The sequence below is a fragment of the Heterodontus francisci genome, chromosome 15 (genome assembly GCF_036365525.1).
Source record: "Heterodontus francisci isolate sHetFra1 chromosome 15, sHetFra1.hap1, whole genome shotgun sequence".
Classification (NCBI taxonomy): domain Eukaryota; kingdom Metazoa; phylum Chordata; class Chondrichthyes; order Heterodontiformes; family Heterodontidae; genus Heterodontus; species Heterodontus francisci.
In genome coordinates this window covers 18,260,894-18,278,353 of record NC_090385.1, presented here as the reverse complement: position 1 = coordinate 18,278,353, position 17,460 = coordinate 18,260,894, and the positions used below count along the sequence as shown (strand labels likewise).

Genomic DNA, 17,460 nt, shown 5'->3' with positions numbered 1-17,460 from the left:
AAAAAGTCCCACCTCAGAAACTCAGAGCATAAAAACCAAGGCTGGCACTCCAGTGCAGTACTGAGAGAGTGCTGCATTGTGGGAGGAGCCATCTTCTGGACTTTAACAATACTTCATTGTCTGTAAAGTGCTCTGGGACATTGTGAAAGGTGCTATGTGAATGCAAGTCCTTCTTTTAAATGAGACTGAAGGTACATAAGAGTGTGGATTCGGGGAAACAGATGGGAATCGCAGAGCATTCCTTAACTGCTGTTTTAATTAAATAGAGGCATGGCAGGGCAGCTTGGTCCCATGGAGTGCGCATCCTGCTCCATGTGGGAACTCCAGGCCACTTCTCATGTCCTGGACAACTACATGTGCAGGCAGTATTGTCAGCTGCAGCAGCTTGAGCTCCGGGTTTTGGAGCTTCAGCAACAGGCGGCATCACTGCGATGCGTATGCAAGCCTAAGAATTTCGTGGATAGCATATTTATAGATGTGGTCACACCACAGCTTAAGGATATGCAGGCAGAGGAAGAATGGGTGATCACCAGGCAGTCAAGAAGGACCAGGCAGGTAGTGCAGGAGTCGCCTGAGTGCATCTCACTTTCCAAACAGTATTCCGTTCTGAGTACTGGTGAGTGTGATGGTTCCTCTAGGAGTGTGCAGCCACAGCCTAGTCCATTGTACCACAGCTGGCTTAGCTATACAGAAGGGGGCAGGGGAGATGGTGGCATAGTGGTAACCTCACTAGACTAGTAATCCAGAGACCCAAGCTAATACTTTGGGGACACAGGTTCAAGTCCCATCATGGCAGCTGGTGGAATTTAAATTCAATTAATTAATAAAATTCAATTAATTAATGAAAATTGAAAGCTAGCCAGCAATGTTGACCTTGAAAGATTGTCATTAAAAATCCATCTGGTTGTCCTTTAGGGAAGGAAATCTGCCGTCCTTACCTGGTCTGTCCTACATGCGACTGCAGACCCCCAGCAATATGGTTAACTCTTAACTGCCCTCTGAAATGGCCTAGCAAGCCATTCAGTTGTACAAAACCACTACACAAAAGTTGAAAAGGAATAAAACCAGATGAAAAACCCTGTATTGACCTAGGCACTGGAAACGGCAACGGAAAATCCAGCCCTATTGACCCTGCAAAGTCCTCCTTACTAACATCTGGGGGCTTGTGCCAAAATTGGGAGAGCTGTCCCATAGATACGTCAAGCAACTGCCTGACAGTCACACTCACGGAAACATACCTTCCCTCCACCACTGACGCACAGTGGCAGCAGTGTGTACGATATACAAGATGCACTATAGCAACTCACCACACCTCCTTCAACAGCACCTTCCAAACCCGCGACCTCTTCCATTTAAAAGGACAAGGACAGCAGACGCATGGGAACACCACCACCTGCAAATTCCTCTCCAAGTCACACACCATCCTGATTTGGAAATATATTGTCATTCCTTCACTGTTGCTTCACAGGATCAAAATCCTGGAACTCCCTCCCTAACAGCACTGTGGGTGTACCCACACCAGATGGACTGCAGGGGTTCAAGAAGGCAGGCCACTACCACCTTCTTAAGGGAAATTAGGATGGGTAACAAATGCTGGCCTTGCCAGCAATGCCGACATCCCGTGAAAGAATAAAAAAAATTGGAAAAGCAATAGTGATAAGGTTTTCAACAGTTAGGAGAACAGACAGGCGTTTCTGCAGCCACAGACGTGAATCCAGGATGATATGTTGCCTCCCTGGTGCCAGGGTCAAGGATGTCACTGAACGGCTGCAGAGCACTCTGAGGGAGGAGGGTGAACAGCCAGCAGTCATGGTCCATATTGCTACCAAAGACATAGATAGAAAGAGGGAGGAAGTCCTGCAGGCAAAGTTTAGGTGGCTAGGAAATAAACTAGCAAACAGGACCTCAGAGGTAGTAATCTCTGGATTACTTCCTTAATCACAAGCAAGTGAGTATTGAAATAGGAGGATAAAGCAGATGAATGTGTGGCTGGAGAGATGGTGCAGGAGGGAGGGCTATAGATTCCTGGGACACTGGGGCAGGTTCTGGGGGAGACAGAACCAGTAAAGGCAGGTAAAACAGCAGGACTGGATACTAAATATTCCTGGGTACAAGCTGTTCAGTAAAGGTAGGGAAGGAAAGAAAGGAGGAGGGGCAGCAGGATTGTTTAAGGAGAATATTAGCGTGCTGGAGAGAGCGGATGTCCTAGAGGGGTTAAGGCTTGATGCGTTGCACCTGAACAGAGCCGGGACCAATGTCCTTGTGAGGCGATTTGCTAGTGCTACTAGGAACTAATTTGGCAGGGGTGTGGGAACCAGCAAGTAATATTAGAGGAAAACCAAGGTGCACAAAGAATTGGCAGAAATAGATAGCACTCGAGTAGAAAGTAGTAAGGTATTAAGTGGAGTAAGAGGGAATGTAATAAGGTCTAAATTAAGTTTGCAGTGCATGTATATGAATGTGCGGAGTGTAGTAAATAAGGCAACTGAGCTGCAGGCACAGATAGCCACATGGAAATATGATGTTGCGCCAATAACAGGAACCTGGCTCAAAAAAGGGCAGGACTGGGTACTAAATATTCCTGGATACAGGTGTACAGGAAAGATAAGGAAGAAAAGAAAGGAGGAGGGGTAGCAGTATTGATTAAGGAGAATATTACAGTGCTGGAGAGAGAGGATGTCCTAAAGGGGTCAAGGACAGAATCTATTTGGTTACAGATAAGAAACAATAGAGGTACCATTACATTGCTGGGTGTATTCTATAGGCCACCAACTAGTGGGAAAGATATAGAGGAACAAATTTCCAAGGAAATTACAGAGAGGTGTAAAAAGTATAGAGTAGTTATAATGGGGGAATTTAATTATCCTAATATAGACTGGGATATTAATAGTGTAAAGGGCAGAAATCAGCAAGAGTTTCCAGAGTGTGCTCAGGAGAATTTTCTACATCAGTATGTTTCCAGTCCAAGGGGGAAGGAGGCATTGCTGGATCTGGTCTGGGAAATGAAGTGGATCAAGTGGATCAAGTGTCAATAGGGGTACAGTTAGGGGACAGTGATCATAGTATCGTAAGATTTAAGTTGGCTATGGAAAAAGACAAGGAGCAATCCAGAGTAAAAATAATTAATTGGAGGAGGGTCAACTTCAATGGGGTAAGAATGGATCTGGCTCAGGTAAATTGCATTAAAATAAAAGCAAAATACTGCAGATGCTGGAAATCTGAAATAAAAACAAGAAACGCTGAAAATACTTAGCAGGTCTGGCAGCATCTGTGGAGAGAGAAGTAGAGTTAATGTTTCAGGTCAGTGACCCTTCTTCAGAACTCGGATTGGCAGACAAAACTGGAACGCAACGAAGGGCTGCCTTTAAAGAGGAGATAGTTCGGTTACAGTCGAGGTACTTTCCCACCAGCAGGAGATAGCACAAAAAATACAGAGCTCCATGGATGATGAATGAGATAGAGATTAAGATGAAGCTGAAAAAGGGTGCATATGATAGATGTTGGCTGGATAATACTATTATCAGAACCAGGCTGAATATAGAAAGTTCAGAGAGGAAGTGACAAAACAAATAAGAGAAGCAAAGAGAGAGTAGGAGAAAAGACTGGCAACTAACATAAAAGGGAATCTAAAAGTCATAGAAATTGTTAAAGGGAGGTAAAAGGAGGAGTGTGGCTGATTAGGGACCTAAAAGGGAATTTATGTATGGAGGCAGGGGGTATGGCTAAGCTACTAAATGAGTACTTTGCATCTATTTATGTATGGAGGCAGGGGTATGGCTAAGCTACTAAATGAGTACTTTGCATCTATTTATGTATGGAGGCAGGGGTATGGCTAAGCTACTAAATGAGTACTTTGCATCTGTCTTTACCAAGGAAGAAGATGCGACCCAGGTCACGGTGAAAGGAGGTTTTAAAATTGATAAGGAGAAGGCTGTCTGTACTTAAAGCTGATAAGACACCTGGACCAGATGAGATGCATCCAAGAATACTGAGGGAAAGGGAAGTGGAAGTGGACATTGCAGGCCATAATTTTCCAGTCTTCCTTAGACTATATGGTGGTGCCAGAGGACTGGAAAATTGCATATGTTACACCCTTGTTCAAAAAAGGATGTAAAGAGAAGCCCAGCAACTACAGTTTAACTTCAGTGGTGGGAAAACGTCTAGAACAATAATTCAAGACAAAAGTAATAGTCACTTGCACAAATGTGGATTAATTAAAGAAAGCCAGCACTGATTTTCTAAGGAAAAATTATATTTAACTAACTTGTTTTGAGTTTTTTGATGAGGTGACAGAGAGGGTTGATGAGGGTAATGCAGTTGATGTGGTATACATGGACTTCCAAAAGGCATTTGATAAAGTGTCACTTAACAGCAAAGTTACAGTCCATGGAATAAAAGGAACAGTAGCAGCATGGATACGAAATTGGCCGAGTGACAGGAAACAGAAAATAGTGGTGAATGGTTATATTTTGGACTGGAGGAAGTTATATAGTGACGTTCACCAGGGATCGGTGCTAGGACCCCTGCTTTTCTTGATATATATATTAATAATCTAGACTTGGGTGTACAGGCCACAATTTCAAAATTTGCGAATGACACAAAGCTTAGAGGAGTGGCAAACAGTGAGGATGATATGAATCAGCTGGGGGAAAGATAGACTAGCAGGTGGAATTTAATACAGACAAGTGTGAGATGATGCATTTTTGCAGAAGGAATAGGGTGAGGAAATATAGACTTAATGGTGCAGTTCTAAAGAGTGTACAGGAACAAGTGGACCCGGGGATGCATGTGCATCGATCTTTGAAGGTGGCAGGAAATACTGAGAGAGTGGTTCACAAAATTACAGAATTGCTACAGTGCAGAAGGAGGCCATTTGGCCCATCGTGTTCGCACTGGCTCTGAAACAGCAATTTCCTCAGTTCCATTGCCCTGCCTTCTCCCCTTTGATTAGCAAAGCATATGGGATCTTGGACTTCAAAAATAGAGATATTGAGTACAAAAGCTAGTAAATTATTCTGAACCTTTATAAAGTTCTGGTTAGGCCCCATCTAGAGTATTGCGTCCAGTTCTGGTCACCACACTTTAGGAAAGATTTGAGAGTTCTTGAGAGGGTGCAGAGGAGATTTACCTGAATAGTTCCGTGGATGGGGGATTTTAGTTACAAGGTCAAGTTGGCAAAGCTGGGGCTGTTCTCCCTGGAGCAAAGGAGATTGAGGGAAGATTTGATAGGTGTGTACAAGATTATGACAGGCTTAGATAAGTTGTTCAAGGAAAAACTGTTCCCAATAGCTGATGGTACAAGGACCAGGGGACACAGATTGAAGGTTTTGGGCAAGAGATGCAGGGGGAATATGAAGAAGAACGTTTTTATGCAGCAGGTGGTAATGATCTGGAATGCACTGTTTGAGAATGTGGTGGAGGCAGATTCAACAGTGGCTTTCAAAAGGGAATTGGATAATTATGTGAAGAGGCTACAGGGGAAAGCGTGGGACTAGGTGAGTTGCTCTTGCAGAGAGCCGGCATGGACACGATGGGCGGAATGGCCGCTTCCGTGCTGTAACCATTATAAGAGTTTAACCAAAAAAATGCATATTTTTGTAATTGGTGCCACAGAACTGTTGCTGCAACCTTCCGAAAAATTGGCAGGGCTCAGACACAAAGATTCACTCCACATGATATCAAAAAACGACAGGAGGCACTGGATATTGCAAAGGCTATGGGTCCTGACAATATTCCGGCAATAGTACTGAAGACCTGTGCTCCAGAACTTGCCGCGCCCCTAGCCAAGCTGTACAGCTACAACACTGGCATCTACCTGGCAATGTGGAAAATTTGCCCAGGTATGTCTTGTACACAAAAAGCAGGACAAGTCCAACCAGGCCAATTACCGCCCCATCAGTCTACTCTCAATCATCAGTAAAGTGATGGAAAGTGTCATCAACAGTGCCATCAAGCGGCACTTGCTTAGCAATAACCTGCTCAGTGACGCTCAGATTGGGTTCCGCCAGGGCCACACAGCTCCTGACCTCATTACAGCCTTGGTTCAAACATGGACAAAAGAGCTGAACTCAAGAAGTGAGGTGAGAGTGACTGCCCTTGACATCAGGGTGGCATTTGACCGTGTATGGCATCAAGGAGCCCTTGCAAAACTGAAGTCAATGGGAATCAGGGGGAAAACTCTCTGCTAATTGGAATCATACCTAGCACAAAGGAAGGAAGATGGTTGTGGTTGTTGGAGGTCAATCATCTGAGCTCCAGGACATCACTGCAGGAGTTCCTCAGGGTAGTGTCCTAGGCCCAACCATCTTCAGCTGCTTCATCAATAACCTTCCCTCTATCATAAAGTCAGAAGTGGGGATGTTCACTGATGATTCACAATGTTCAGCACCCTTTGCAACTCCTTAGATAATGAAGCAGTCCATGCCCATATGCAGCAAGACCTGGAGAACATACAGACTTAGACTGATAAGTGGAAAGGAACATTTGCACCACACACAAGCAATGACCATCTCAAACAAGAGAGAATCTAACCATCTCCCCTTGACATTCAATGGCATTACCATCGTTGAATTCCTCACTATCAACATCCTAGGGGTTACCATTGACCAGAAACTGAACTGGAGTAGCCATATAAACACTGTGGCTACAAGAGCAGGTCAGAGGCTAGGAATCCTGCGGCAAGTAACTCACCTCCTGACTGCCTAAAGCCTGTCCACCATCTACAAGGCACAAGCCTGGAGTGTGATGGAATACTCTCCACTTGCCTGGATGGCTGCAGCTCCAACACTCAAGATGCTCAACACCATCGGGACAAAGCAGCCCGCTTGATTGGCACCCCAACTACAAACATTCACTCCCTTCACCACCGATGCACAGTGACAGCAGAGTGTACCATCTACAAGATACACTGCAGCAACACACCAAGGCTCCTTAGACAGCACCTTCCAAACCCGCGACCTCTACCACCTAGAAGTATAAGGGCAGCAAATGCATGGGAACACCACCACCTGCAAGTTCCCCTCCAAGTCACATATCATCCTAACTTGGAACTATATCGCCGTTCCTTCACTGTCGCTGGGTCAAAATCCTGGAACTCCCTTCCTAACAGCACTGTAGCTGTACCTACCTCACATAGACTGCAGCGGTTCAAGAAGGCAGCTCATCACCACCTTCTCAAGGGCAATTAGGGATGGGCAATAAATACTGGCCTGGCGACGCCCACCTCCCATAGATGAATTTAAAAAATCCCTTTCTGGCCACGGTGTCTTTGGCACTGCAGTGGAGCAGAAAGAACAGAATCTGCGCTTGCTCAGTCCGTCTGCAATTACAATCCTGCCAGTTTGGAATTTCCTGATCATTTCTTCTGGGTGGTGTGAATCAGCTGCGAAGATTCCGATTTTTGCAGGCGGGCGACGCAAGTTTACTGCTGAGTGTTAGCTTAAAGCTGCAAGCGGCCGAGGATGACGTGCAGATGTCAGCAGACACAGCCTTTGAACGTCGAGTGATTGTTTTTTTTTTAGCTGGTGCACTCCTTCGTTATTGACAGGGAAATATTATTTCTGCAGGAGGTCGTTTGATGTCAGGCAGTGTGAACTGATCGAGCGGCCGAAGTTGTACATTGTGAATGGCTTTCAGCTTTGGGTGCAGAAGAGAGTGAACGAGGGGAGTTATGCTCCTGAATGTGAGTGACAGGCCTGTGTTAGATCTCAGGCAAGTTGCACAGAGGTTGCTAATATATACAGTAACACGGTGTGTTCACTGATCCGGCTGAGGGTATTTGGTAGGGGATAATTGGGCACGTGTCTCAGCACGCTCGCTTTGCAAAGAAAATACTGTAGAAATGGTTCTCCCTGGTGACTGAGCCGTGGGTCTGGTGAGGTTCAATCACTAGCGTGTGGCTGATTGATCTCCCCCAGGGTGGCAGTGGTCTCAAAGCTGGTTTCTGCACCGCTGGGTAAAGTATGCGTTGGGGGAGGGGAATCGCTACGGTTGCTGTTTCCAATTGCTGTCCGAGAAGTGAGTGTGTGTGGACGTTGGGTCAGGAGAGTATTGACTCTGATACACCCTTCACTTCTACTTGCCAACTAAAGGCACACAAATAAATAATGGGCACTTTGACTTAGTGCTTGAGGGCAGTCAGCTCCCATGGATGCATGTCAAAAATCAGTGAAAGGAAAGTTTTTTAAAACCTGCTGTAATGTGGCTGATCCAAACTATTGTTCACGTTATTGCCTGTAGTTCTTTATAGCCTGTTGCACATTGCCATTCCATTTACCTAGTGCTATTTCGGGCATAGTAACATCTGTAAGTGGTCATTCAGTTAATGCCAAATTATATCCAGACAACTACTGTTGTCAAAATTGGGGACAAGTTATGATCAGGCAAAGTAATTGACAGAAAGTGAGAGAATTCACTCAAGGTTGGCTGTCTTGATTGTTGTCACAGCTGCAAAGACAGTTGTTGTGTGTGGTATTGGACATTTTTAAAGCAACATTAATGACAATGATTTGGAAGTTACTGTTACAGAGGTAGTTCCAGTCAGAGCAACTGCTGAAGAATACATGTAATTGTTCATGAATTCCAATACAGCTAGAGATGGCGCCAACTGAAGAGGTAGCATTGACACAGGTTCAATAGACCGAATGGTGGCCCTCTGTGCTGTAATTTCTATGTTCCTGGTGCATTTGCTGTGCATCCCAGAGAGCAATACAGAAAATTTGTGTTAGTAACCAATTGCCTTTTTTATTGGTGGCAAATAGATAAAACCACCACAAGAAAATAGGGTTACATTTACATTTTAAAAATATAATTCTTTATATGGATAATATGATGCCACATAATATATTTTTGCATGTGGCAATACAAAATTAGCAGATATTACATTGCTCTTAAAACTTTAGGCTTAAATTAGCATATCAATTCACAGAAATACAGATTTAATTGCCAAAAATATTGAAATAAGAATGGTAAGAAATAAAAAGTCAAATAACTTTTTTTTTAAATCAAGTGGAAATACCCATGTCTTGTTTGCTAAAGGAAGGACTCAGTTATGCACCAGTCTAAGGGAAGTTTATTAAACCTCATTGTGATGCAATATTTACAAAACATAGGTTATAATTTCTCTCCCAAATATTTTCAAAAGTATTATTCCCAAGTGTGTTGTACAAATTTTGAATCTGTTTCGTATTTTCAAAAGTGTTACAAATAAGCCTGACATCCTGTTGTACATCCTGTACATTCTGTGATTTTGATAAATTGTTTCCTTGTAGGAGATACAGCGTTAGTAACTTATTGTTATATCTGTACTGGGAATACCAGATTTTCTGACTTGCCCCTACTTCGATGATCTCCTGACTTCTGAATGTTTACCGAAATTGTTTTAATATGCACTTATCTCATGAGATTGTTCACTTATATATTTTAAAGTAGGCAAAATAATTTTTATTCATCCATAGGCAAAGCCAGCATTTATTGCCTATCCCTAATTGTTCTTGAGAAGGTGGTGGTGAGCTACCTTCTTGACAACTGAGTGGCTTGCTAGGCCAGTTAAGAGTCAACCATATTGCATTGGGCAAGACCAGTAAGGACAGCAGATTCCCTTCCCTAAAGGACATTAGTGAGCTAGATGGGTTTTTGCAACAATCCGATAGTTTCGTGGTCATCATAGTACTTTTTAATTCCAAAATTAGTTTAATTAACTGAATTTTAAACTCCCCAACTGCTGTGGTGGGATTTGAACTCATGTCTTCAGATCGTTAGGCCAGGCCTCTGGATTACCAGTCCAGTAGCATAACCGATATGATACTTATCCCAGCAGTGAAAGGTTAATGATAATCTATAGAGTCTGGGACCCTAAAGCAGCCTCGAATTGGTAAACCTCAAACTTTCAGTATTTGGCTTAGTTTTCATCTTCAAGAGGTTTTCCTTAGATGAGAGAGCCTGGAGTTCAGAAATAGAAGTGTCCTTTGTGTGTAAAGGTTCAGCACAATTTTCGTCAAATTCAGCATGCAATAATATTTTAATTGGCCTAAATATTTTAGGTAGGTCAAGATACAGGGCAGTGGGAAGAGGATAGTGGGATTCGTTTTTGAAGAGCAAAATACTGTAAATGTTGGAAATCTGAAATAAAAATAAAAAGTGCTGAAAACACACAGCAAGTTTGACAGCACCTGTGGAGAGAGAAACAAAGTTAACGTTTCAGGTCAATGATTAACGGTCAACAATAATAGTTGGATAACATTTAGTAGTATCAATCCTGGCTGCTTTTGCTTTGTTTCATTAGTTCAGGGGAACTAAGGCCAATGACAGACTCGACTGCTGCATTGACTGGGAATCACACCTGGGAACTCCGAAAAAATAGGACTTGCTACAATATTATTCTGTTGAGAGAAAAGTTCTAAAATAGCGTACAATATTCTTATATATGTTAACAAAAGTTGGGTAGTTCAGTTGGTAGTGTTTTTGTGGATTAAATTGCCTTGCATTGTGAAATACAGGCCCCTTATTACATAGCAATACATAGAATTTGCAGGCCATTCAGCCCAACTAGTCTGTGCTGGTGTTTATGTTCCATATGAGCCTCCACCCCCCTCTCCCCCTCATCTAACACTATCTGCATATCCTATTTCTTTCTCCCTCATGTACTTGTCTAGCTTCCCCTTAAATGTATCTATGCTATTTGCCTCAACAACTCCATTTAGTAGCAAGTCCCACGTTCTTCAGGTAAAGACGTTTCTCCTGAATTCCTTAATGGTTGTATTTATATCGCTGTTGCGTTTTTGAAGTAAAGTGTTGCATTGTTACAAGCCAGATTAAATTGAGAGAGGGTTAAATGCCTAGAATCTAATTTAAAGATCCGATAAAGACAGATTTTACAACTGCATGACACCACGCAGTAATGGGGTGCAGGTTCTTAGCTAGGATTCCTATGACACTTGAGTTTCAAGCATCAGCTGGGGTAATTGAGGGACGTGGCAGCTGAAAGTTAAACACTTTCCCATAGCGAGGGAAGAATTATTGATTCACTCGGGTGGCTGGTTATGGAATGCACCAGCAGCATGGACTATGGAACAGTGCATGGTCCAAGGAACCAAGAAACTATTTTAGTGTTTGTAAACTTCAAATGAGTTCCGAACCCGAAATTTGAACTTGTCTTTTTTCCTTTCTGAAGCTGCTGAGTATTTCCAGCATTTTCAGTTGTTATTTCAGACTTCCAGTATTCATAGATTTTTTTCTCTCCTTGTTCTTAAGACAGTTCAACAACTAGCTGACAGATTGAATCCTCTGCCCGGTGTCATGGGCTATGTGCAGCTGTACTATGTAGCAGCCAGATCATGAACTTGTATTTTTTTTTAAACACATGAACACTTTGACTTATTTCTGCTCCAGTGCTGACTTAAGGGCAGTCAGGTTCAGCAACTGAAGTGGTCCCTGATCGGGCATTGTTCCTGGAGCATTAGGTTGATGGACATCTCTTGTAATCTGATACTTTGCACAGTGCTGCCTACTTCATATGAGGAAATACAGTGACTATGTTCATTTTAGAACCATAGGATGTTGCAGCGCATGGAAATTTTCAAGCAGAAAGAACACACAACACTGGTTGTGAACATACAACAATTACAAAAAGTGATTTTATTTTCATACACCATTCCAGACACTGGTCTGTGTGGAACTGCATCTGGGAACACTTCTTTATTACTTCCTCTTTCAACCCTGAAGTCAATCATCCATAATTTTATGACCTATTTTCTTCACTGCCTTTTTTATTTTCTTTGGGGCAAAATTGTTCTCTGCAGTGTGAATTATGTCTGTGCTGGGAGTGAAGTTCTTCTGCTAATTCTGCCAACTGGTGTGAGCCTCAAGATCTGCCAGGGTCAGGTAGAACTGGAGTGAAATACTCCCTCGATTCTACCCCCACAATGTGCTTGACCCTAGTACAGCACCCTCTACTGCACCATTTAATTAATGTACCATAATTATTTCACTTTTTCCCCATATCGAGCCGTCCCTTTGGCCAGAGTGTGAACTTGTCAGTTGGTGGAAATGAGCTCCTTCCCACTGGGAAATTAAAAAAAAATCATTATCGGGATGTGGATGTCACTAGCCTTCTCTAATCGCCCTTGGGAAGGTGGTGGTGAGCCGTCTGAAACCACTGCAATCCATATGGTGAAGGTGCATCCACAGTGCTGTTAGGGAGGAAATTCCAGGTTTTTGTCCCAAGGAACATGAAGGAATGGTGATATAATACAAAGTCAGGATGGTGTATGATTTGGAGGGGAACTTGCAGGTGTTGGTGTTCCCATGTGCCTGCTGCCCTTTTCCTTCTAGATGTTGGAGGTTGGGACTTTGGGAGGTGCTGTCGAAACTGTGCAAACTCATTTCCAAGAAGACCCCTGCAACCAACAGACAGAGGAGACTAATTTTGAATTCAGGGCGGACTAGATTCAAAGACAAGCTGCAGAGGTGGAAGGTCAGAGTCTATCTCACTCCTCCACCCAGCTAAATGCTTGCAGTGTATGTAATTGTCAGTGAAAATAAATGATAGTGCAGTGACCATGCCACTGGTTAGCTAATACTGTTCTAGGCAGTGATGGTGATTTTAAGTGCAGAAAATTTTACAAATATAGTTTTATTTCTAACAATTATTTTACCTTTTTTTTCTCAAGAGCTTTATGTTGCTATGGCAGCCACAAGACTGTTTGATACTTCTGATGCAGTGGAACTCTTTGCTCCCCAGTGTCTGTACCTAAAGCCAATTGCAAGGCTGACAATCAGTGTGATGTTTCCCGAGTCCAAGTTATCCCCAAGGCTCATTTCAAACTGGGAAGTGATGGAGAGCCTGAAGAAAATGGCGTATCCAGTTCAGATTACATCGCTCAAAGTCTCGCGAAGTACAATGGACTTTATTCGCTTTGAAGCAGAAGTTGAAAATAAGAATCAAGTTCAAACCGTATGGGAAAAGTTTAACAACAAAGCCATTAAGGTGAACGGTATCAATGAGACTGCGAAGGTTCTGGCAGTTATAACTCAAGTCAATTTTCCAAGCCCATGTGACTGGGAGACCTTTTTTAAAACTGCTGACTGCATGAATGAGGCTTTACCCGGTGAAAGGCCTGATACTATTCATATGGAAGGGCTGCCTTGCAAGTGGCTTTCTTCAAAACAACTCAACAGGGAAAAGCCAATGGAAGAGATCCTTCAAAAGGTTTTTGGAAGGTTTGGAGAGATTCGAAATGTTGACATTCCCATGTTGGATCCCTATAGAGAGGAAATGACAGGAAAGAAATTCAACACGTTCAGCCTTGGTGGTCTCCCCACCTTTGAAGCATACATCCAATATCAGGATTGTGCGGGCTTTGTGAAGGCGATGGAGTCTTTACGGGGAATGAAGTTGATGCACAAAGGTGATGATGGAAAGGCATTGGCCTGTAACATAAAGGTATGTTAAAATACTTGCATCCGTTACATGTGGATAAAGTGTCTCTCAGCATCCAGCTGTTGACTAGATTGAACTACTGCTTAAAAGTACCATGTTCCAGTGGGGGCTAATTATATAATGGGAAAAAGATACTTATTTAGCCTGAGGAAAGGAACATTTTTATCCCTATAGACTGTACCAAGGTTCCTTCAATTTCATTAATTAGCTCTGCTTGCATCTTTCTGTATGTTGGATATTGAGGGACGGGATCAATTTGACTCCGTGCTAATTGGCTGATTGCTTTGTGCCACCTTCTGATGAATGATATCTTTATCCCTAATGTGTGCTTGTTTTAAGGTGCAGTAACTCTTACAGGGACCAGTCTCGTACTTTCTCTTCCAGGTGACCTTTGACACAACCAAACACCTTAGCGATTCAGCCATTGGAAAGCGGAACCTGGAAAGGTTAAAGCTGCAAGAGTTGGAGAAACAGCGGGAGGAGCAAAAACGGAAGGACAAAGAAGAGGAGCAGGCCAAGGAGTCTGAACGGTAAATCAACAAAAGCAGTGATAGAAACCCATCGCATCAGTAATAATTTTCTGTGTGATGGTTTACTTTGCCCACTCCAGTGAGGATAGTTAGTGAGTGACTGCCTGTCAGGTGTGGTGCTGGGAATAAATATCTCTGGCAGTGGTTAATGTCACACTGACCCCAATGCCTTCCAGCTTTGGTACTTTGATGTTTAACTTGCATAGTTACTGGCTTGGCAAGGCTGAATTTTTGTTGTTGTTGTTGTTGTTTAAGTTGACAACATTTATGGAATTTTCAATTTTTGACATTTTGATCTGCACACAGTGAACAGACTACTTGTCAGTGCATTGTAGAAACCAGTGGCTGAATTGAGTTTTTGATGGTGGTGGATGTTCATGATCAGGTTTTTTGGATTCATGACATACAGTCATAGAGTCATTATGGCACAGGCCATTCAGCCCATCTGCAGAAGCTATCAGACAATTCCAAAATTTGGCAGTTAATGATCCCATGCTGGCACAGTGCCACATTTGTGTTGGGTGTTGTGGAGAATTTGCTGGCTGACATCTGGGCAAGTAGGACTTGGCTCAGGAATTTAAAATAAATAGATTCAATTTTATGGTCAAACCTCCAAATGCTGAGTAAATAAGTGCAATGGTAAGTGGGCACTGAGTTATACAGACCAGGCCTATGCTGAATTAACCCAGCCAGAATCAGAGTGGAATGCTAGAATTGGTTTTGACATTTATGCATCTAAGAGGAAGGGAAGTTGGTGAGGTTTCTTGCTGCTGATCGCTACTCTAGTGGCTCTAGCTGGTAGGTGCCTCTGTTTGGATGTTGGGTGAGGACAGGATCAGATTTGGCTTTGGCTACTGTTCAGAAAAGTAAAAGCCCCTGGGATCCAAGGGAAAGTGGCAAGTTGGCTCCAAAATTGGCTCAGTGGCAGGAAGCAAAGGGTAATGGTTGATGGGTGTTTTTGTGACTGGAGTGGGGTTCCTCAGGGCTCAATACTGGGTCCCTTGCTTTTTGTGGTATATATCAATGATTTAGACTTAAATGTAGAGCGTATGAGTAAGAAGTTTGCAGATGATACAAACATTTGACTGTGTGGTTGAAAGTGAAGAAGAAAGTTGTAGACTGCAGGAAGATATCAATGGACTGATCAAGTGGGCAGAAAAGTGACAAATGGAGTTCAATCCGGAGTATTGTAAAGTAATGCATTTGCGGAAGGCAGCGAAGGCAAGGAAATACACAATAAATGATAGGATACTAAGATGTTTGGAATAGTGGAGGGATCTTGGAGTGCATATCCACAGGTCCCTGAAGGTAACAGGACTGGTAAACAGAATGGTTAAGACAGCATACGGGATACTTTTACAAGAGCAAAATACTGCAGATGCTGGAAATCTGAAATAAAAATGGAAAGTGCTGGAAATACTCAGCAGGTCTGGCAGCATCTGTGGAGAGAGAAACAGAGTTAACGTTTCAGGTCAGTGACCTGTCGTCAGAACGCCATAAGTTCAACGACCTGAAACCTTAACCGTGTTTAGTATGTAACGTTAAATGTGGGGATCATCATTCTGGTTAGGGGATGTACAAGTGCACACGCCACACAACTTGAGAGTTTCATCCTTCAATCATAAGTAATATAGATTAACTGGCCATTTATCACACCTGCTTTGTGTAGGACCTTGCTGTGCACAGATTAACTACTATGTTTCCTGACAAAACAACTATCTTGAGGATGTGAAGGGCACTAGAGAAACACAAGTTCTTTCTTTCCCAAGGGGTGGTCATAATACAGATAATACACGGCGCAGTGGTTAGCACCGCAGCCTCACAGCTCCAGGGACCCGGGTTCGATTCTGGGTACTGCCTGTGCGGAGTTTGCAAGTTCTCCCTGTGTCTGCGTGGGTTTCCTCCGGGTGCTCCGGTTTCCTCCCACATGCCAAAGACTTGCAGGTTGATAGGTTAATTGGCCATTATAAATTGCCCCTAGTATAGGTAGGTGGTAGTGAAATATATAGGGACAGGTGGGGATGTGATAGGAATATGGGATTAGTGTAGGATTAGTATAAATGGGTGGTTGATGGTCAGCACAGACTCGGTGGGCCGAAGGGCCTGTTTCAGTGCTGTATCTCTAAACTAAACTATATCTCATACTGCAAGTGTTCAGAATAAAACACTCTTAATTGTTGTAACTGTCCAAACATTACAAACCAAGCTCCCTTATATTGAAGCTTAATCCCAGAACCACCTCGGGGTAATTTTAACCTAATGCACTGGGCAGGAAAATCCCACCCGATATCACTGTTGGTTAACTTTACTAGAGAGTAAAGCTAGCTGGGGTGTAAAACCAGTGTTTACTGACTGACAGGTTCGGTTAAGATTGTCCCCCTTAAGTCTGAAGACTTCAATCGTAAATTTAAAAAAAAATAATTGTTATTCTACAAGCTATGTGTACTTCATTAAGTTATAGTATGTGTGAGGTCACACAGCACACACATATGCTGCTACAACAACTTGCATTTATAGAGTGCCTATAACATAGGAAAATGTCCCAAGGCACTTCACAGAGGTGTAATGCACCTAAAGTGAATGCTGAGTTATTAGGAAGGGTGGCCAAAAGCTTGGTGAAAGAGGTAGGCTTTAAGGAGAGTCTTGAAGAAGGAATGGGAGATGGAGCATTATTTTACATAACATCTGATTCCATGAGATTCTTTTGCTTGTATATGCGGAAGAGGCTTTTTCCATGAAAGAGAAAACAACTGATTAAGTACTGCGAAACATCATTATAGTAACACTCCCACTATAACTCTGCATGATACAATGTGTCTTCAGATCTACTTCTGTGGTTGAAAAGGAACAGTGCTGGATTTTCTGAGTTTGAAATTAAGTCAACAGAATATTCTCCAGCCTGTACTGTACTTCCCTTTTTCATATAAGATAAATGTGGTTGCTATATTATCTCACATGTGAAGTTGTGTTTGAAAAGGAATGTGAACATAACTGGACATAGCTCACTGAAAGAGAACTTTATTTCGTAAATTTTAATGTGATATTAAATAAACATTCAATAAATACAAATTGCCCAGAACGGTTCTGTGTGAAATCACATTGCCTTTCTGAACTGTTGTCTTTAGGAAACGTAGAGAAGACGAGCGTGAAAGGGAGAGGAGAAGGAAAGAGAAGCTGAGGAGGAGGGAACATAGGCAGAAAGAGCGGGAAGAGAGACATCGCCTGCGCAAACAGTGGAAAATGAAAAAGGAGAACGAAAAAGAGCAAAGGGAGGCCACTGCATGGGAGGAGAGAAAGCTGGTGTTAGCACAGAGGAGGCTGGACTCGTACAGGCTTCTCACTGTGCTCTTAAACAATGCAAAAGTAGGTTTTTTTTTTGTTTTGAATGAATTTCTCTATCACCCTCTCACCCCTTCATTTCTTTCCTCTGGTCCCTTAGTTCTCCTATAGGCGCTGACCCCTGCAACGTTACGGTAGTAGCTCTCTGGTACC

The 17,460-nt window shown here is 42.9% G+C and overlaps 1 protein-coding gene across 2 annotated transcripts in view; it reads left to right on the top strand.

Annotated features, from left to right (window-relative positions):
• The first annotated feature begins 7,265 nt into the window (after positions 1 to 7,265).
• Positions 7,266 to 17,460, top strand: part of LOC137377507 (A-kinase anchor protein 17B-like) — a 35,940-nt gene continuing 25,745 nt past the window's right edge. Inside the window, exons 1-4 of one of the 2 annotated variants that reach the window (XM_068047178.1) lie at positions 7,266 to 7,681; positions 12,669 to 13,441; positions 13,823 to 13,968; positions 17,094 to 17,331. In XM_068047178.1, the coding sequence (XP_067903279.1) occupies positions 12,683 to 13,441; positions 13,823 to 13,968; positions 17,094 to 17,331 (1,143 nt within the window). In that variant the 5' untranslated portion in view covers positions 7,266 to 7,681; positions 12,669 to 12,682. Of the gene's footprint in view, positions 7,711 to 12,668; positions 13,442 to 13,822; positions 13,969 to 17,093; positions 17,332 to 17,460 lie in introns of both variants that reach the window. The other variant, XM_068047177.1, reaches the window with a different exon arrangement.